General features: G+C 32.6%; 1 protein-coding gene and 1 pseudogene across 5 annotated transcripts in view; one reads left to right on the plus strand and one right to left on the minus strand.

Moving 5' to 3' along the window:
* IFT80 (intraflagellar transport 80) overlaps positions 1-22,686 on the plus strand; it is a 96,334-nt gene that overhangs the window by 16,573 nt on the left and 57,075 nt on the right. For all 5 annotated transcript variants that reach the window (XM_039857634.1, XM_039857637.1, XM_039857636.1 and 2 more), the window contains 5 exons: positions 4,709-4,819; positions 6,272-6,340; positions 14,990-15,099; positions 18,974-19,063; positions 19,791-19,928. In XM_039857634.1, coding sequence (XP_039713568.1) covers positions 4,709-4,819; positions 6,272-6,340; positions 14,990-15,099; positions 18,974-19,063; positions 19,791-19,928 — 518 coding nt within the window. The remainder of the gene's footprint in view (positions 1-4,708; positions 4,820-6,271; positions 6,341-14,989; positions 15,100-18,973; positions 19,064-19,790; positions 19,929-22,686) is intronic.
* On the minus strand, positions 9,118-9,236 carry LOC120598970 (uncharacterized; annotated as a pseudogene).

Consider the following 22,686-nt stretch of genomic DNA (forward strand, 5'->3'; position numbering starts at 1 on the left):
GCATAGATTCCTTTTTTATTTCTTGAGTATCCTGTTACTATCATTTAAAAATTTCGATACTAAAATTTTCTCAGATTTGGTCAGTGGGAGCCCCTCAAATGAAAATTTTTGTTTTGGAGGGGGTATGTGTCCTGATCATTTTTTGAGCACTTGTTTGCTGGCATAAGATATTCCAGGCCCATATTGTACTTTCCCAGTCCCAGCCCCCAAATCAGCCAATCTCCTGTTCTTTTTTGGTGCTTAATGGTATTTAAAAACCAAGACAAGAGTGCTAGGTATGCTCATTTCGATGGGGGCATATTTACTTCAAGGCCCTTTCAGGAGACTGAGCTAAAAATTATGAATATAAATGTGTATTTAAAAACATATCTACAACCATTTCTTTTTCTTTTTCTCTCTTCCTCCTTCTCTCCCTTTTCCTTCTTTCTTCCTTTTCTTTCTTTTCATGCTAAAAACCATGAGTTAATTCTGATACCACCAGTTCTAATTCAACACCACAAAGTTAATTCTAGTGGGTTTTTTTGGTTCCTTACTTGGAAACAATGAGAAAGCCTGGCTCACATTATTTTCACTGTATTTACTCATTTGCTCAATTCTGTAATATACATTAGGTTGTTTCCGAGTTGCTAACCCATACTACTGTAAAAAAATTGAGTTCAACGTTTGTTTACTGTTATCTTTACATTGAGGCTATAGAGTTTCTGTGTTCAGAAGTTACTTGCATTTACTCCCTGCTTAAGAATTGTTTCAGTATTCATTTAAAATACAGTTAAGTATATTTATTTCTATTTGTTTTCTATTTAAAGTCTCTCTCATCCTTGTTAATTTGATTTTTTAAAATATATTAAACATTAACATGGATGGTTCCACAAAGTCTAACTGTATTAAAAAAAATATACTAAGTGCAATGTCACTATCCCACCTACCCAGTCTCATACACCTTGTTTCTATTTACTCTCTCTAGGTAACCACTGTCTTTGGTTCTGGTTTATCCTTCTTGTGTTTCTTTTGGCAAAAATAAACAGATATATGTATATTTTCTCATTTCACCTTTTTTATTACACAGAAAGTGGCATACCATATATTTTCTTTGCAGTTTCCTTTTTAAACTCAACCGTAAATAAGAATTGACTTTTTAAAAAAAATCTAGTGAATATGAACAGTAAACATAATTAGTCTTGATAATTTCTGTTGTATGAGTGTTTCCCTGAATTATTAAGATAACTTGCTTACACTTAACTAAAGATTATTTGCTTGGATCTCTGTTTTTCATTAGCTTTAGATAAAACACTTTATGATAGGGGGGAAAAGTTTAAAGTAAAAAGTTTAAAGTAAAACAAAAGATAAATTTGCAAGATGAAGTAGGGGAAAATACATTATGACTAAAATTAAACTAGAATGTTTAATTTTATTTTTAGGTTTATTACATTTAAAACAAAAAACAAATAAGAACATGCCACAACTAGATGTGAGGACAAGCAAGAGAGAACCAAAGCAGAGTAGTTGAGTATTTTCTCCTAGGCTAGGATGAGGAATATCTGGGATCTTGTTAAAGAGAGGCGAAAGGATGATGTATCAAAGAAAACAAGTGAAAGGATATGACAGAAAACAGCATCCTGAAGTGAGAAAGAAATGTTCAAAAAGAGAAAATAGTGGATGCCATCAGGAGGTGGTCAAGGGGATTCCTACCAGATGAAGATCTGAGGTCATTTTACATATTAGAGCTATATTCTTTGTTAACCCATACTTAAACAAACAAACAAACAAACAAACAAACAAAACTATTGGTTTAAAAAAATCATATAACACAAGATCTACCCTCTTAACAAAATTTTAATTTTATAGTATGTGTTGGTAACCATAAACACAATGGCGTATAGCAGATCTCTAGGGCTTTTGTATTTTGTGTGATGTTAACCTGATACTTAAAAAAAAAATTCCTTCAAGATTTAATTCATCGTTCAAAAGGTTTTCTTCTCTAGCTGCCACAAACTTTCTTCTCTTCATTTTTCTCCCTCAACACTGGCAGAAAGTATTACGGTTTTCGAGTTCGTTCATCGCACTTTCAGTGTTCCTTCTTCTGTACCATTGTTACTGGTACCATTCAGAAAACATCCCTGGGTTTTAGGGGCAGGTCCTGAAATATATAAAGCAGACTTTTGCCAAGTGTTTTGTCTCATCAGTAGTTCTCTCTTCAACATTATTACTTCTTTTTGAATATTTCTTGCAGTTATGTTCCACTTTCAGAGGCGATATTTCTTTGACAATGTGTTAAAAGATTTACATTTTAAATATAATTGAATTATTTAAAATGCACTAGGGAAGCTGCTATATAAAGGAATTCTGGCATAAAATCTTTTGTAAAGCCATTAAACACTCCTTATATTTAGTGAAAGTTGATATTTTCCTACACTGTATTAGATCATCTTAAAATAATCCTTATATTCTCTTACTAGTTAATATGTTGATTTTAAAAATCCCTCTTAAAAAGAATTTGGGTGTTTATTTCTTTTTAGCAGAAATTAGCAGTTAACTGATTTCTTCGTGGCGTTTTACAACCATCTGCCAAAACGTTTCTGCTATTAAGCAGTCTGCAAAAGTGCTCAGGTGCCCTTTTTCCTAACACCCTATTCCAAACCTTCTCATGTTTCTGTGGACATTTCTTAAGGCATTTCTAACTTTAAAAAATGTGTTTCATGTAACTTTAACCTACTGCCTCTATTCTTTTTCTTGTTTATAATCTTTTTCTCTTAGTTTATTTTTTAACAAGAGGTTAATTTCATACCCTAGAATTTAAATATCTATGTTTTTTATCCAAATTATTCATTGTTTGTTTAACAAATCAATAACAATCATATTGATTATATTCTCAACCTGACTCCTAGCAAATAATTGGTAGTAAATCAGTTGATCTCTAGTTTTGGTCTTACACTTTTAAAAGTTATAGAGAAGCTGGAGAGAAGAACCAAAATAGATAAATGGATAATTATGGGTTTTTAAATGTTTGATGTATATAATTTTATATGTATGCTTTACTGTGGGCATGCTATTCATGCAATTTGTAACAATCAGCCAGTATACAAAGTCCAGAGATTTATTAAGGGTCAGATCCATGTAAAGAGCTGACCTTAGCTGTCCCAGTATATGTCTTCTATGAGATCACAGAAAGCAAGAATATATAATTTCAGCACTTGTCAGAAAGTCAGCATTACTGGGTATGGTTACTGAGTTGGTTAAATTTAACAAGTGCTGATTATGTAAAAGCACTATTGCAAATAAAAATATGTCTAAGACATGGCCCCTGCCCTGAAATGAATCACAGCTCAATAAAAAATATGTTACAACAGAGCTACAAATAATGTACACAGTGGAAATGGATAAGCAGTCAGTGAAAAAACCACAGGGTGCTAAGTGTTAAATGTTTTAAAGCCACCTGAATTAGAGTTCTCCAGAAAAATGTTTTAAAGCCATCTTAAGCATCTGACTTAAATATATTTTTAATGAATTGTTAATATTAGGCCAGATCTTGAAAAGCCTTAACTTAAAAATGAATTCAAACAAAATAAATCCTGTAAGGCAAAATTTTGTTAGGCAGCCACATTTTTCTTTTATTAGAAAAAAAAAAAAAGTGTATGTGTATTGATTTAGGGAAAATTTCTAATTTCACTGTACTTAATTTATTACAAGCTATGTATTATTAGACTTCATGATCGTTCAAAACCACACTAATCTTTTCTCGGCTTCCTGTAGCACTTATTCTTTGTACAGTTGATTTGTCTTCTTGACATCTCTTAAATACTTTATATACTTTAAAGTTGTAAGTTTTTAACTTTTTGCCTTTATATGTATGAACTTTTGGAGGACAGCTACCAAGTAGCTTGCTTCTTTTTGTCTACCTGGTGCCTGGCAAGTGTAAAATCATAAGGCACCTATTTTAAAATTTGGGATTATCAATTTTTAAATTAACTAAACAAGGAGGCCATTAGACTGAGGTGACTGTGATGCCATCGGCCTACATAAGCAAACCAAAATCTGAGCCTGTAAATGCCTCAAGGTTTTTTGGATAAGGAAAACCAATCACAAACAGCCAACTAGGCTTTAAGCTATAGTCCATTGATAATTTCCTTATTTTGCTTCTGCCTTTTCTCTATAAAAATCTCTCTGAGCTCCTGTCAGTGGAGCGCTCCTAACCACTTCTGGTTTGGTGCTGCCTGATTAGAATCGATTTTTGCTCTAATAAACTCTTAAAAATTTTAACTCTGCCTCAGTTTATCTTTTAACATCATTTAACTATCTTGGTTCCTCTCCTTTATAATTTTTCCAGCTTTTCTATAACCTGTAAAAAAAAAAAACCAATGCAAAACTACAAAACCAATGCAAGACTACAAAACTCTGCTTAATTAGAAGGCTTTCTTGACATTTCTTTGGCCCCTTTTGACCATATCCCAGCAGATTTTTGTCCCCCTGAACTAGCATAGCATCATTATGGGTATTTTCTATCACACCACTTGTTTCAAGATTTTGTAATTTTGTTTCTGTGTCTGTTTTCCAATAGATATATGTGTTCTTTGAGAGTAAGAATAATTACATTATTTGCCTTTTTGTCTCCAGTGCCTAACACTATACTAACTAGCCTAGTAGCATAGATGTTTGTTGATTGAGTACCTTATTTTCATAAAATAGATTTCTCAAGTATAATTTCTTTTAGGTAAATTTCATCTGATTTCTAAGTTAGGAAGAGTGGAGAAAAGTGTAGAAGCTCACTGTGGCGCAGTACTTGCAGGAAGATGGAATTATGAAGGAACAGCATTAGTTACAGGTAAGTTGTCTACAAAAATGACATTTGAAATGAACTTTTTAAAGAAAAATTTCCAAAGGAACAGAGTATTTTCATTTAGCAATAGTCTTTTTCTGTCTAATAGCAAGTAATTGGCAGAATATTGATCTAGACTGCTATATAATGTTATAGTTCAGAATGTCATTAATTATTGGCATTCTTATGTGACTTATGGAGAATGTTCTGTCAAAGAAGGCTTTTGGAATGGTCAAGTAGAGAGTAAATATAAGTTTTAATTTTTTTAAACTCTAAAATTCTAAATATTCTCATTTAACTGACACTTATCCCCTTCTGTCTCTCTCCCATCTTCTGCCCTACTGCAAGGATTCTCCTTTTTACCTATTGTATTAGTTATCTATTGTTGTATTGCAAATTACCCCAAAAGTTAGTGACTTAAGATAATAAACATGTACTATCTCACAGTTTCTGTGGGATAGAGAACAGTTTGACTGAGTGGTTCTGTCCCAGACTCAAGAAATTAGATGGGCTGCAGTGATATGAAAGCTTGATTGGGGCTGCAGTGCCTGCTTCCAAGATAGCTTACTAATATGGCTGTTGGCAAGAAGTCTTGGTTCCTCTCTGACTGTTGGTAGAATGCCTTATTTCCTCACCACATGGCCTCTCCATAGGGCTGCTTGAGCATTCTAACAACACGAGAGCTTGCTTCTTCCCAAGCGTGTGATCTAAGAGCAAGATAGAAGCCATAATATATTTTATAAGTCATACTCCATTGTTTCTACCACATTCTATTATAAGCAAGTCACTAAATATATCCACACTGAAAGAGAGAGAAATTAAGCTCCACCTCTTAAAAGGAGGAATAACAAAGAATTTGTGGATATATTTTAAAATCACCACACCTACCTCCTGGGCCTTCTGCAGGACTTTTCAGTGAGTTGTCCCTACACTTGCCTATTTTTTCAGTTTCTCTTTTTCTAGTGGTTTCTTTTTCAGCATATAAATGTGTTCAGAAAATTGAGAATAAATAAGTTAAAATCACTCTGTTAACAAATAACTCTCTCTATGTTCAACTCCCTTTCTTCCCCTTTCTTCTTCTTTCAGGTAAGCTGTTCAGAAGAATAGGCTGCTACTCCATCCACTCAGTCCTCAGCTCACTGGAATTTGGCTGCAACTTTGACCACACTGAAAACATTTTTTTTTTTAAAGAATTCTAGTGAAAATGAAAGCATTATTTGAATAATCTAAGTCTTCTAATATTAAAGGGAAACAATTTTGTCATGAAAGTTAGACTACTTTGATGAAATCGTTTCAAAGTCGTTTTAATTAAAGTTTACAGTTATGAAGCGCTGTCATTTAATTAGAGTAAATTTTGCCTGAATTTTAAATATGCATTAACATAGATACTGTATATATAAATTTAATGTTTAAATTTATTTCTTATAGATAAAAATATCTATTATTTTCTCTTTGTAGTTGGAGAAGATGGACAAATAAAAATTTGGTCAAAGACTGGAATGCTAAGATCAACTTTAGCTCAGCAAGGTATGTATTGTAATCAATAAAAATGTCAACATTTTCCTTTAAAAACAGTCTAATATAATTTCTAAGACTGATTTTGTTTAGGTTCAGATCCTGAAATCCCTTATTTTAATTTACACTTTTCCCTCTTTCCATGTTGCCTGTGGGCAATGGCACCTGTGTTAGTCAAGCTAAGAAACAAAAGAAATACTCAAGGGCTTTTTTATTTTGTTAGTGAATCTGTACAAATGCAATTAGAAGCTTATGATTCTAAAAATAATTCTGAAGCATTATGAGCATATCCTATCTATAATAGGATTTGGTATCTAGATGTAATTAATAGTAATAGAAAATACTGAGTATCTCCTTACTTACAAAGTCCTGATTACTTCATATATTAGCACCCTTTCTAAATTATGTTGTATGTTTGATTTCTATACTAATGGAGAGGATCCAAAGCTTGGTAACTTGGTAAGCTGCAGCTACTTAGAGCAGCATTTCGGTTTTCCATGTTAACTGGGACAGAGTACCCATAAAGTTAATCCCATGGTCATTCCTGTTGAGATTTAGATTACATATGATTTTCTTCTGTGTAGCAGATTTATTTTCCTAATTAGGTTTTACCTAGAAACAACGATAAAGCAGTTTTAATATTGACCCAAGCACATCTTCAGAGGCAGATTGCCAAAGCTTGTAGACTATTCTTTATTCTTCAGAATTACATGATAAAGCCATATTGTGAAGTATTTCCAATAATTGACTTCCAAAATTTTCCAGATTTCATTTTCTAAATAACGTTTGCTGTTAGGGTAGCGTTTGCTGTTAGGGTAGCATTAAAATAGTTATATTTCTTTAGTTACACATTAACCAAATGTTAGCAAAGGTAATATTTGGTTAATGTGTAGCTAAGGAAGTACTAGGTAGTACTTATTTCCTGAGTTTAAATCTTTGCAACAGACAATCTCCAAGTAGAATACTTATCCATGAGTAGAGTTTTAGAGTTGGTAGAAGCATTCATGGGTGAATTTCAGTTAGAAAAAAATGTCTGTTTATTGTTACTTTAGTAATAAAATGCACCTTTAGAAAATAGATTTTATTTTAACCTTCTAGTGGGCGTGAGAATTTACTTTTGGCTTTATAAGTTTTGTTAGGGCTAATGATTTGACATTCTCACTTTATGATGTCTGACTTATGAGCAGCTAATAGTATTCTTCTAGAGATCACCACCCCTTGGAGCTAGGGCTGCATTTCTTTTCAGCTGCTGCTGCTACTGAGACATATCTTTTATGCCTTTCTTTTCCCTTTTACTAAGTTTGTTGTTTACAAAAGACAGATCTTCAGAAAAATTCTGAAAGTTTATATCACTACCTACTATAGTAATCTGAATTCTTGGCTGAGATCCTTCATCAATGCCTCCAGTCACTCCTCCCACCCTGCCCCAGGCTCCTTTGGTTTCCTTAAATTCTTCCCAGTCATCTCCTTCGCTTTTACTACCCGTGGGGCCACCATTTTGGACTTGCCAGAGTCTAAAGTTGGAACTTAGAATAAATTGTTTAATATAAACATTGTTAACTATAGAGGATAGGTGACAGTGCTATTAGCTCAGTACTATAGTTTACCTGTATAATGAGTCTGGAAACCTAATTGCTACCTATTTTACTCTTACTGAGAAAATGCATTTAGAGTTCCCAAATTAGCAAGGACAGTTAGAAACATAATATGTTCATAAATTAAAGACTTTAACTCAGGTGGCCTGCGAGTTAAATCAGGCCCACTAGCACAGTACAAGCCTAATATTAAAAATCAGGATATTTCACATACAAATTTGGATTTCTGGTGTCTTGAAAAATGGGAAAATTTGGCAACATTAGGCCTGCTTTTCAGAATAAATACAATCAGCTGGAGTTCTGTAGTGGCTGTTCCATTTTTAGTTGTATTTTAAGCTTCTCCTTATTTTTCTTATACTCTACTCATTTATGTTACATGGTAGAAGACAACATAAATCTGAAGGGATATGAGTTTGCAACCTTGTTTTCAATAAAATTTTGATTGTTAGTATGTACTTTGCAAGGAGCACTTAAATCTTATTTTAAGAATTGATTTTTAATAGATCATATATTCATATGGTTCAGAATTTAAAGACTATAAAAGGGTATAAAGTTACCTCTTAAATATTATTTCTCTCTCATTACCTCTGTTGTCCAGCTACTCAGCAAACATTCCCAGAAGCAGCTAGTGTAACTTTTTTATTGTGTAGCAAATATATTTTTACATATTCCTTTTTTTCTTTCATAAACAAGTGGTTACATGCTGTATCTATTACAATATGCTCCTTGTTTATTTTCACTTCAGGAATGAACTAGGAGATAGTTCTATATCAGTAAATAAAAATCTTCAAATTGTTTTTCAAAGTGAATGTACCATTTTACATACACTCTAAAAATATATGAAGGTTCCAATTTCTCTACATTTTCAACACCTGTCTGTCTTTTTGATTATAATCATCCTAATGAGTGTAAAGTGATATCTCATTGTAGTTTTGATTCGCATTACCTTGATATCGAATGATATTGAGCATCATTTCATGTGCTTATTGACCATTTGTGTATTTCCTTTGGAGAAATATCTATTCAAATCTTTTGCATAGTTTTAATTGGTTTGTCTTTTTTATTGTTGAGTCATAAGAGTTCTTTATATTTTCTGTTTAATAGACTCTTATTGGATATATGCTTTGCAACTATTTTTTTTATCTGTTCTGTCAGTTTCCTTTTTACTTTCTTGATGATATCTTTTTTTTTAAATGCCTACAGTACCTAGTATTCCTAGGTGGTCTCCCATCCAAGTACTAAACAGGCCTGACCTTGCTTAGCTACCGAGATCAGACGAGATCGGGCACGTTCAGGGTGGCATGGCCGTAGACTTGATGATATCTTTTGAACACAAAAGTTATGATGTAGACACATTTATCTAATTTTTTCTTTAATTGCTCCTGATTTTGGTGTTATATCTAAGAAACCATTGCCTAATCCAAAGTCATGAAAATTTACACCTATATTTTCTTCTAAGAGTTTTATAGTTTTAGTGCTTGCTTTTAGGTCTTATGATCCATTTTGAGTTAGTTTTTGTGTATGTTTATTTTGGAGAGGGATGGGTGGTGCTCTTTTTTTATTTCTTCCTCCCAACTAGATAGGTGAATAGGATTCTCTTAAAAGCTAAAATGCAGATTATGTCATATAATGTAGCTAATCTTATTTATATTTGAATCACATAATGATATTTTCCATCAACATCCCAAGTAACTATAATTTCCTTAACATCAAATGGCTGTGGAAGGGCCAATCATTTTTATTCTATTTGAATCCTATTTATTCTTCTCAGCCTCAAGATTTATGTTAGTTGTAAGATTAATGAGCAAAATTCAAGTACATTTTTCTATTTTGGTTAACCTATGATATTTCAGCTGAGTAATCTGATATCTTTTTAGATTAAAGATTACAAATTTTCTATAGAACAATGCATCTAATTTTTGAGTTTTTGATCATTAGTGCCACCCACACTTTCCTAATAAGAAGTAGACTTTTCCTGTTTTATTTCTGGGAATATTATTAGAGAAGTTATGACATTGACCTCAAAGGAAAAATTCCTGGTCATTTATAAGGTTTGTTTGATTTATTAGAGAGTACAGATTTTGAGGATGATTATAAATCTGAATTACTGAGAGTTGGATGCTAAAGGGTCAAGTAAAAAGGTCAAGTTAGGTAGGGGTGGAGGATTCTTGCCTCCTTTGAGGAGAAAAACTAAATTTTGGCACAAAAATGAGATAACATAAGCCTGAATTGCTGTAAAACTGGCAATTCAGTAAACAATATTGAAAGCATCCTTGTGATTTTTACTGCATGTTTTTATGTTAATTATACTTATTCTTTAATTAATAGAAATTAATTCCTAAATTAATTTCTTGATAATTAGAACCAGATATACAGATAGAAAAAGTCTGGGTTATTACCTTCTCCTCTAATTCAGAAGAAACATTTTTGGGAAAATTTGAGTTAGTTTAAAATTAATTCTTACAGATGCCTTTGAGGAGTTATTTTTCCTTATTAGAGAAAAACAATGCACAGGCCATGGATAATTATAATTAAGCCCTATTTTAAGTTATATTATATATTTTAATTATAGGTTAAAATTGGAATAGAGAAATAGTGCAAACTTTTTTCACACTGCATTTATTTGGAAGAATGGAATAACAAAACAGGGAACCTGTCCATAATGAATTTAATAATGGAAGTAAACTGGAAATATAAATAACTAATACAGGGCAGAATGTGCTCCTTGTTAAAGGTACTGTGGAAGGACAAGGAAGGCAGAGATTAATGCTCTTGTGGGGAGAAAATATCAGAAAGACTTTCCGGAAAATATTGTAGCATCTTTTGACTGGGCTTTGAAAGATGAAGAAATTAGGTAGGGAAATAGGCTTGTTGGAAATCATTTGTTGCTGTGGAGGAAGTTAGATAATCAAAGGCATAGAGACACAATAGCATGAAACATGGAAGTCAAGTGAGTGGGAGCAGACCCCTTGGGTCAGGTTGTAGGCTACCAGAGGAACAATAATACCAGAAGTACCAAGACACTGATGGTCTCAGATGCTAAATGGAAGGGTTTGGAGTTTATTCTATAAGCCTTTTATTCTAAACCTAGGGGAAAAAATTGAGCAGGAGAATAAATGATAAGGCATATATTTTAGGAAGTTTACCTTATCAGTAATATGTAGGATAAATTAGAAGAGATAGAGGTTAAATGGGGGTGGCCAGTAAGGAGGTTACTGAAATATACTGTGCTGGTGTGGCTTAAGGCTTGAACAGAGGCAGTGGTTAGAGTAATTGAAAAAAGTGAATAGTTCTCAGTGGCTGAGGGGAATGGATACCCTGTAAGAGGTAAAGAATTCAGAGGGAAGAATAAATGAGGGGCTATGTGTGGAAGGATGATAACTTTGAGTATGTAGAGTTTGAAGTTCTGACGGGTGTTTGGGTCAAGTGAAAGTGTTGTGTTAGAGCTCAGGAGTAAAGGCTGAAATAATGTGAGTGTCAGTTATAGAAAGGGGAAAGATGAATATATTGGGGAAGTTGAGATCCCCAAGGGAAAAGTGGCTGATAGAAACTAAAGAAACAAATGCCTTAATATAAACTTTTTCTCTGTACCCAGTGACATACATAACCAAAAAGTTGCTTAAAAAGAAAGTGTAATAAATCTCATTTGATTACCTATTGTTAACAATCCATGTCCCTATAATTAGAATGAAGGGAAATAATTCTTGGCTTTTGAATTCTCAATGATTTGGTAACAAAAAAAAATAAGTACCTACCACTATGAACAACACAATAAACAAAGAGTTAGTTGCCTATTGCATCACAAAGTAACTTCTAGTAGTAATCACTAACAGATAGTGCTTATATAGAGCCAGAGTCTGCTCTAAACACTTATATTCACTCAGTGTGGACCTATATTGCATTCAAGGCAAAGATAGCTAATGCTTCACTATAATAGTGAAGTTTGTTTCAAAAGCATTCTTAAAAACATGCAAAAACAACATTTTTGGGGGATACCGTTTAGTATGAATGTGAAAAACATTGTATATTTGACCATGTACTTCCTTAAAACAATTGAAATACATTTTTGTCTCCTCTTCTGTGGTTTAAAATGCCTTCAACAGGTTGAAAGAATTTAGATAATTTGTTTTACAGAGAGATAAGGGTCTGACATTTAACACAACCCCAGGTGCATGTGGTTTCTTAAAAAATGTCAAAAGGGTCACATGATCTTAGTGTACAAAGTCAGAAAAACAAGGTCTTTTTGAGTGTCTTAACTGAAATGGAACATAAATAAAATTCCCAATATAAAAAGCAAGAAACTACTTAATTATTATAAAACTATTTTTGTTTTTTGCCTATTTTTTTGTTAATGGTGAAATTAAAAACATTACATAATTTGCTAAACTTTTTGTTTTAAAGCCATTCAATCTGAAAGGCTAAATTTTTTATTTTCACCTGACTTTACAAAGTGAAATGTAGCACTAGGAATAATTCAGTGCTTTAATAAGTATGTTTCTTTAAAACATTTGTTTCAAATGTTAATAGGATGGACTTCATCATAATAGAAATCATTATTTTCTTTATGAAGCTAATTCATCCACTTTTAATAATGATCTTTAATGGAACTACCTAAAATTAGAAGTTGTACAGTGATGTATAGTATATCTCCTTTTGGAAATAAAAACATTCATACATACATTTTTTCACACTTAATATTTATTATAAATATAAAGGGTGTATTTGATGACGATTCTCTTAGTTCTTGTTTTATCCATTTTGAATATTGATAGTTAAGAGGATTGAACTAATAAGATTTAGCTATCGGTCTTATTAGGATTGCTTATTTATCATAAATAGCTTCATCTTTGTTTTTTGATGGAAAGAATGTAGTTAAAAACCACATGTTATAACAAAAGAATTACTTAACTTTTTCTCCATAAGCTTATTTTTTTTTAAACCATAAGTTATCATACCTGTTTCTTTAACATTACTGTTTAAAAAATTGTTTATAGATAGGAAATGAATAGTCTCCATGTCCCAAAAGGGAAAATAAGTATTCTGAAGATCTATAGACTTATAAACAATGAAATTGTGACACAGCTGACTTAATGGGGTCACAAATTCAATGTTAAAGAGGACAAAAGTGTCCCTAGCTCCTTATCCTATACCCCAGCCGTGCCTTTTACCACAACTAAAGGGCTAGAGTCACATCCTGTATAACTCAATGGGAGTTATATTTACTGAATTATTTCCTTGGGGGTAGATGTTTGTCATAGTTTAGTATACACCCAGGAAAGTGTAATTTTACTCACTGTATTCATGAAGATTTGATAATCTATAATTAAAATATGTTAAATTATATTAATTTACTTTTTTGCACAATAATGATACTCATTTTAGAAATAAATAAGGCACCTTTAATTCCACCACCTTATTCCCTTCCGGTCTTCACCTAAGAACCATATTTGAGATATGTGAAATTTTTATTTACATTTTCATGGGAATTTATTAGAGTTGAACTGTGTTCATTTGGAGATTTACTTTTGAAGCCCAGGTCAGCTCCTGGCTAATCCCAGAGAATAGTCTTACCAAGAGAATGTACAGACAGAGGAGTGCCCTCTGAGGTTGGCCATCTCTTTGGCCATCTGTAGGTTTCTCTAATACAGAACAATCCTAGATGTCATTAACTGAACAGGCTTTTTAGGCCCAATATAATGTCTAACCTAAACCATGGAAGCATGCTTCAGGATTTTTCTGGACTAGATCTGAATTAGACTTTCTAAATCTTGTTAACCACTGAGACTTGCTCACAGTGGTGTTCTGGTTGGGAAGAAGAGGGCACAAAAAAAGTAGGGTGGCACTTAACACAGGCTTTTATCTTACTGAAATTTACTTTCTGTTGATTTCTGATTACTACCTGTTGATTAGCATCAGTTGGATTTACTATTTAAATAAATAATTAAATCATTGATTCATATTTAATTTTTTACTGAGAATGTAAATTCCTGATTCATTCATTCATTCTCAGAAAGTCAACTGCTACAATAGTCTGACTTAAGAGTTCTAGACAACTTTTAAAATCTTGGTTTTATATATATAGGTGGGTTAATACTTTATAGATTAATTTTATAACCTGATTCACTTTCCTAATGAGTAAGTAACAGGGTCAAACAGTGGAGTACAGGTATTTGAAGTTTCTAATTGACATGATACTCATTTTTTAAAAAACTACGGTCACAAAGTATACCATTCCAGAAGATATTAGGTAATCTAGAAAGTAATTGAGTTAAAAAATACCATCTCTAAATTCTTATTCTAGGACATTGAAACAGTATGAAATTTAATGTAGTTTATAGAATGATAGGTAAATCAAACTTGTACCTTCCTCCTAGAAATGAAGTTAACTTTATCCTGGTTATGGGATTTTTAGCCCTTCTTAGCTTAGCTTTCAGGCCGAAGCCACACTTAACTGACAGCAAAACTTTCCCTAATCTGATATTTAATTTGCAATTTATGAATTCATAGATGGGAGAGGTAGATTATTTTGGGGTTGGGTGATTTCCATTCATTAGACTACCCACTGTTTAAACAGCATATGAGGGAAAGTTCTGTTGCCTGTAGCAACATCAGGAAATGGGAAATAATCTATAAGGTGAGTATACCACCTTAAGTCAATTTAAGTCAATTTATTATGCAGTCAGTTTAAATACTGATGGCTGTTGATGATGGGAAATGATACCTCTTTTTATACCTCTTTATATCTTAAAATAATGTAGTGTACTTATGTTATGTACTTCAATTCAATAGCACAGTATCCCAAATTCCTAAAAACTTCATCTTTTCTCAGCAATATCAAAATTAAAAATGTAGTTTGTCAGTTGTCACAGTAGAATTTCAAAGGTCAGTATTAACCCAGTCTGTATTTTAATATGAGGCTATGCTACAGTTTGAATGGACTTTTGAATTAGGAGGAAACAAAATGACACCCCAAATTACTTTTTTAATCCTCTTAACAACCTCCCTTTCTATAAAGCATAATAATTAAAGTTTATCAGGTCTTTTTTTTTCCTCTTCTTTTTTACAGGAATGCCAGTATATTCAGTAGCATGGGGCCCTGATTCAGAAAAGGTTCTTTACACAGCAGGCAAGCAGCTGATCATTAAACCTCTTCAACCAAATGCTAAAGTTTTACAGGTACTTCTCAGGCATTTGTGAATTGTCATCAGGATCTGCTAGACTGCTAAGTGAGAAACCTTTCCTTTCTTAGGAGTTCCTTTCTTCTGGGTGGTCCTTTTAGAGTCTGGGGCTTTCAAATGTGTGGTTTTTATCAGCCTTTATTACAGAACAGGGACTATCTGGTTATGTTTCCAACAAGGTTCACTTCATCCTTATTCCAATTCATATTAAACCAGTAAATCATAAGTGTGTTTTGAGTTACTAAATTATCAAATGATTTGACATAATAGGCATCTTTAAATTTAGCAGAATCAACCTCAAATGTATAGATTTGAGATAAAATAGGATGAAATCATGAAACTTGAAGAACTTGTTTAAACTGTGTTTTTTATTATCATCACTGTCATCCTTCTTCTCTTCATCTGTTCAATACATCTGAGGCTTCCCTAATACTCTAGTATTCTTTCAGTATTTTTAGATTGGAAGGTGAGTCAATATAATCTTTAGAATAAATTAGGTGTATATGACTTTACCAATTACATAGAAGCAAATCAAAAGTAGCAGTTAAAATGGATTAGATTAGGACAAATTAATGGAAAACCTTTAAGCCTATGTCCAGGATTTTGATGTTTGATTCCTGTGTTAAAAGGCACAATCATTTTCTTCATATTTTGATAACGACACAGTATCATGTGGGTATTAAGAATATAGGCTTTGGAGTTAGTCACCTGGGTTCAAGTGCAAGTTGTAAAATATCTTTGAGGACGTGGTTCCATAGTATAGCGGTTAGCACGTCTGCTTTACATGCAGACACCCCAGTGGAGCCACGGTCTGTGGTCTATGGCCATGCCACCATGAACAAGTTCAATGTCTGATCTCGTAAATTAAGCAGGGTCGGACCTTGTTAGTACTTGGATGGGAGACCACCTAGGAAGACCAGGTGCTGTAGGCATAAATAATAATAAAAAATTTTAAAAAATAAAATATTTTTGAGCTTCAGCTCTTTTATCTCTTAGTCGTAATGCTAATACCTACTTGATAGGATTGTTGGGAGGATTAAATGAGTTAAATTACAAAGTGCATAGGACAGTACATAAAATAAGCATATTGAGTGCATACGATAAGCAATATAGAGAAGTTGTTATTGATGTTATTATGAATTATTATGTTATTTTGATTTTTTAGTCAGTCCCTAATAGATTAAAGCCGGGGAGACCAAAAAAAGGAGGTAGAATGACTAGGTCCTGGTTACAAGATTTGATGCTGGAGGTGGACCAGCTACAGCAGATATAAAGGTGTTTTAGAAGCATCAGATTTAACAGTTGAGTAGATGTAGATTTTGGGGAGCAAAGAGATAGAAATGACTTTGAGGTTTCATATTAGTAACTTCTATGTAGATTATGCTATATATAGTTCATATAGTCAACATGCACTTACATTTTTACTGCGTGCAGAACAGTTTGCTAAGAACTGTGGGACCAACAAGAAATAGAAGATATAAATCCTTGCTGTTAGGCAACTAAGGTGAAGCATTTGGGCAAAGGGAAGAAGCTGGAAAAGAGGACTAGTTCTGACTGCCTTCAGTCCTAGTTCTTCCATACCACCTATACTCCGAAAGTCTGCTATGAAATTGTACAGCAAAAATAGTCTGTGCAATGAATCTTTTAGTTTATAATTATATGATTTATTTAGATACCTGTAATTAGGCTTATGTAAGTGAAACTCAGAAAGATGCTGATATCACCATTGATAAATTATAATTTAGTGGTTTGCTAGAACCTTTGGGCCAGGAGGTAGTAGTGGAGAAAAGGAAAGGTATTTAGTGCCAAAATTTTGGCAGAGTGGAGGAAGAGTTAAAATAGGAACTTAGTGCAAATTTTCTCTTCATTTTGGAAAACTAAAGCTGCAGCAATTCTTTTTGGGCATAAATACATACTCAAATTTTGATTGTTCACAAAAAAAGAATGCTTAATTAATTCCTGCTTGTAGAATACAGTTCAAAAATATATATCCCATTTCCCTTGAGAGCTCTAGAGACTCATCTGTAGACCCAGAACTTGATTTTATAGCGAGGAGAATATTCATTTAGTGAAAATGTAGTACATACCTACTATATGCCAGGCACTATGCTAGGTGTGAGATATTCAAAGTGAAACAGAACATAGTTCCTGGCATCAAGGAGCTTGTTGTTCAAAGAAATTTTACCAAATGCCTAAGACATTGAGAAATAATTGAAAACTGTATATTATATGTAATATGTAAATATATATAACATATAAGTTGATATCCTAAAACATAGTATAGTTGATCCTTGAACAACACAAGGGTTAGGGCACCAACTTTTTAACACAGTCAAAAATCCAAGTATAACTTTTGACTCCCCAAAAACTTAACTACTAACAGCCTACTGTTGACCAGAAGCCTTGCTAATAACATAAACAGTCGATTAACACATATTTTTATTACATGTATTTTATATTGTATTCTTATAATAAAATAAGCTAAAGGAAAGAATGTTATTAATAAAATCATAAGGAAGAGAAAATGTATTTATAGTATTTATTGAAAAAAATTCACATATATACAGGCCATGTAGTTCAAACCCATGTTGTTCAAGGGGCGACTGTATAAAGAAAATTTAAATCAAATATTATTTCTGACATTTAAATATGCAAAATTAATTTTTGTAGCTTTAAAATGAAACTCTTAAGAACCTCTGTGGGTATGTCTATCTGTATATTTATGTCTATATATTGTTATTTTTGTCCTTGCAATTTATTTTGGAACACTGGGTTAATTTGACAGAAAATTGTGAGAATTATTGCTTTTTTAACATATAGTATCAAGACATTTGTTTTTGAGAGTGTATATTTTTGTATATCTTGAGTAAAGTAAGCTATGAATTATTCTTAGAGCTTATTTGACCCTAACTTGATATTTTATTCTGTATGCATTAAGAATAATAAACTGGGAAGGGTCTATAGAAAGAGCCCTTAAAATCGGTCACTCTTTGATATGAAGTTATCGGTTCAGTTGTCAAAATGTACTTATAGTCTTCAAGAAAAATTCTTTTAGTTATATTATTCTGCCTAAACAGAATGGTGAAGGATAGCTTTTAATTACATGTGTGATAATAGCTAAATGGGCATATGAATTATATTTAAGAGCAAGAAGATATCCATACTTACTTTCTAGATTGCCAATTTCTGGGTCACTTATATATACATACATAGATACACGCATACATGCATACATATATACATACATGCATACATACATATACACATAAGCATTCTACATACACATCTGTGGAATACATTCTTTTTGTAATATGGTAAATGTAGCAGAAGCTTCTCAAAGTAGTTCAGTGACTATTCCAGGGACCTGAGGGTAAAGAGAATGAAGCTTAGGAGAATATGCAGAAGGGAATGAAGAAGGTACTAAAGAAGATGTTCATATAGTAGAAGTCTTTTAAAAAAGAGGAGCATTAGAATACAAGAGTGAAGGCAGTATCAGTAATGGGATCAACCATACAAAGGAGAGCAAGATTTGTAACTAAGTTTTGGAGTACATAACATATTCATTCTAGTGTAAATCACACACATGTCAAGCTCAAAAGCAAGTGGTTTTCCATCTGGAGTTCAGGCAACTGAGGAAACTTATAAGGACATAAACTATATAGTGGATGTCAAAGTGCTAGGTGCTTTTATTAGTGTAAATTATAAATAAAACAAGCAAATGAGGTTATTATGCATAATGACTATAAAGGGAAGATGGGAATCTCCAAGGAGAGGACATGAGTATCATCAGAAAGAGGTCAAATGTCTTCCTATAAAAAATGTTTTTCATTGCTCCTGAAGTTATAATTAATATCTTATTTTTTTTCTCATAGTGGAAAGCTCATGATGGCATTATTTTAAAAGTAGATTGGAACTCAGTCAATGATTTAATTTTATCTGCTGGAGAAGACTGTAAATATAAGGTATGTGATGTTTGTGAGTTTATCACCTGGTTGAAAGAATCAAGTTTAGATGAGAATATTCTAAGAATATTATTTTAGTCCTTCACTTTAGCCATGTTGTTTAATTCTACTAATTTAGAAATTGTTATTTTATAATTTTAAGTGGTATTTTAAAGAGTTGACTTTCACATTGGCCTGTCTCAATGACCTATAGAATTTGATTTAATAAGCAGCATCATAAATCTAACTCCTACTTTTAGTGACTCGATTTAAATCAAGTTTTTAAAAATCAAGCTTATTGATTTATTAAATGTTATTCAGTTTAAGAATAAGATTTAATATAACTATAGTAGGAAGAAATTTAATTGAAATAAATACTTTTAGGGAAAGTTGATAGAATACTTACTGGACAGAACAAATTTGAGCAAAAAACTGATCATCTTAAAACTTTATTATTAAATTTGACAGGGCTTAAAATAGTAGGTTTTATGATTAATCAAAGATTTAGCAAATTCTGAAAATTATCACAAGGTTATATAACATCACGAAATATATATATATATATTTTTGAGATATTTAGGTTTCAATAAATAAAGCTTTTCCCCCCTTGTGTGATAGTAAAGGCATTTAATTGCTAATACTATAAAGTGATGATTTCTAAGTCTACTTGATACCTTACTGGAGGACAAACTTGTTTATAATAATGTGATGATAGTTATAAAAGATTTTTTAAAATTTGCTTATGTAGGTATGGGATAGTTATGGCCGTCCTCTGTACAATTCACAACCTCATGAGCATCCTATTACCTCAGTTGCTTGGGCTCCAGATGGAGAATTATTTGCTGTTGGATCGTTTCATACTTTACGCTTGTGTGATAAAACTGGGGTAAGTTATAGTGGTGAGCAATCACGGATGTGCTATCAAATATGGAGATGCACAACACACCTTCTTCTCAATCTTTAAAAAAGCATTTTCAGTGACTGCAATGGGCTGAATCTTTCTGATTTGTCTTCTTAGTATAGCAGTTCAATGAATTTCAGATTTATGAGACCAAACTCTTTAAGGTTAAAGGATAAGTATGTTCTCTATTTGTCTTTCTGAAAATACTTAATTTAAGCATGGTTGTAAAAGATGGTGAAGTAGTTAAAATATTAAAATGATTTCAAATCAATATGGAGAGTTCAGTTTTAGACTAATTTTAATTGTCAGTGTTTCGTACGAAAATGTTGCTTGCATATTTTTGTGTTTTTTAAAAAATATATATTTTTTTTGGTTGCATATTTTGATAAGGAGTTGATAGTAAATTTTAAGATGGTCACTTTAAAACCAAAGGAGTTTGGTTTTTGGTCAAGAATTCATGTTTGAGTGAGACTTTATCTTTAACAAGAGGATATGCCTTCTTTCACACAAATTCTCTTTAGAACTTAGGCAAACAGCCAAGCTCAACAGCATTTGCCCATTGTACTTGAAGAATAAGTTGTTTCATCAAACCGCTCCAGAAGCAGCAGCAGCATGTGAGTGGGGCTACTCCACGCTACTACTAAGAGAAAATCACATAATTGTTCTGTGGCTTTTTCCTCAATTGCAAAATAAGACAGTTAACTTAAAATTTTTAGAGCTTTATAAACGATCTATTAAGTTTTCGGGCTACTTGTTTTCTGTCACATAAAATATAAATCCCTCTGCCTGGCTTTAGAAGTTCTCTGAAACCTGGTACCATAAAATTCATTCAGTGTTTCCGCTCCACAGCTTCCTAGTTTGTATCTGTACTCAAATCAGGTTGAACACTGGCTCATGAATCTTCTCTGCCCTCACTAGCATCCTCAGTCACCTCAGAGGTGGAATGCTCTCACCTCTCTGTCTTATACTCGGTGTTCTACCCATTAAGGCCCATCTCATGTTTGACGTCTTTTCATGATATCTTCCGTAGATAATGTAAAAGTTTATCTTTTTTTCAAGCTTCCTCTCACCTGCATCTCTCTTTTCTTAGTTATAACTTCAGGATATTAGATCAGATGATCTCATTTCCATCTGATTTTCTAACAATGATTCTAAGTCTATAGAGTATGTACTCCTATTTTCACAATGCATTGTGCTCTTATATTGTCCATTTTAGTTTTATATATATTATTTTTGACTCCCTAGATAGTTTATAAGATCTCGTAGCTTAATGAGTATCTGTACAACACAGTAGGTACTCAATAATTCACTAAGTATGAATTTAAGCATAATTTCAATTTGCCATTTTGATGAAAATATTTGAAGAAAGCTTGGGCACTGAATTTATCTGAATAACTGAATTAAAGAATTACTTTGTTAAACACCAAACCTATTTTTAGAATGTTAACTAATCTGGAAAAGTAAACTTTCTAAAAGGATTTTCCTTTAACCTTGTTCAACTGAGTAGACTAAATATATTGTAATAATTTTTTAAGGACTTGAGATTAACATTTTATATATATTTTCTTTTATTCGGTAGACATTACATATTACTTATTAGAGTATTTTTGAAACTGAGGATGGAAAGCTGTTAAGATTTTTATTCAAGTTGTTTACAGCGTGATGGAGTATCAGACTATAAGACTTAAAGTCCAGTGTGATAAGTGCTATATGGGAGGTTTGTTTTGTACAAGTAACAGGAAAGTGTGGCAGAGCATAACTCTGCCTGTGGGATGTTGATTGGAGAGCCGAGACTTGATGAATTAGTAGTTCTCAAGGGAGACAAGTTGGGGAAAGAGAGTTGCAGACACAGCCTCTTGTGCATCAAAGTGTAAAAGAGCATGGTGTTTTTTGTGCAATGTCAGTAAGATTTTGCATGGGATAGTACCAGGAGATAATACAGAAAAGACTTTCTCAGACCTTATCTTGTTTGCCATGTAAAAGAGTTTAGATTTTAATCTTTTTAAATCTATTTTCTGTGGCACCCCTTTAAATGTTGCTGTGGGGTGGAAAACAGGAGAGGAAGTTGAGCTCCTGGTCCTCCTCTCCACCTGTGACTAGAAGCCGCACATTGATCAGTTTTACTATTGGCATCCAATATAAGATTTCTTTGAACACCTAAAATGATGAAGTTGGAAAACCAATATGTAAGTCAGTAGAGAACCATGGATAGTGGTTAGTAACATGATAATATTCACATATTGGAAATACTGCTTTGATATCAAAGGTAACAGTAGTGCAGGCACCAAGCAGGGCCTGCTCTCAGGAACAAGGTTGTAAAAAAAAATGGAAATTCACTCAATACTGTTCCCTCCTTTCAACCTTTGATTCCCCTCAGTTTTCTGCCTGCTTTTTTTTTTAAACAGCTTTATTGAGATATAATTTACATATTATATATTTCTCCATTTAAATTGTATAGCTTACCATTTTTTAGTAGATACATAAGATTGTACAACCACCACCACTCTCTATTTTAGAATATTTTCTTCCTTTCTAAAAGGAATCACATGCTCATTAACTGTCAATCTCTCTTTCTCCCTATATCACTCCCAGCCTCTGCCAACCACTAATTCACTTTCTTTTTTCTATGGATTTATCTATTCTGGCCATTTGATATAAATTGAATAATACATTATGTGGCATTTTGTGACTGGTTTCTTTCACTTAGCATAATATTTTTAAGGTTCATCCATGTAGTAGCATA

This window comes from Pteropus medius, unplaced genomic scaffold (assembly GCF_902729225.1).
Source record: "Pteropus medius unplaced genomic scaffold, Ma_sr-lr_union100, whole genome shotgun sequence".
NCBI classification, from domain to species: Eukaryota; Metazoa; Chordata; class Mammalia; order Chiroptera; family Pteropodidae; genus Pteropus; species Pteropus medius.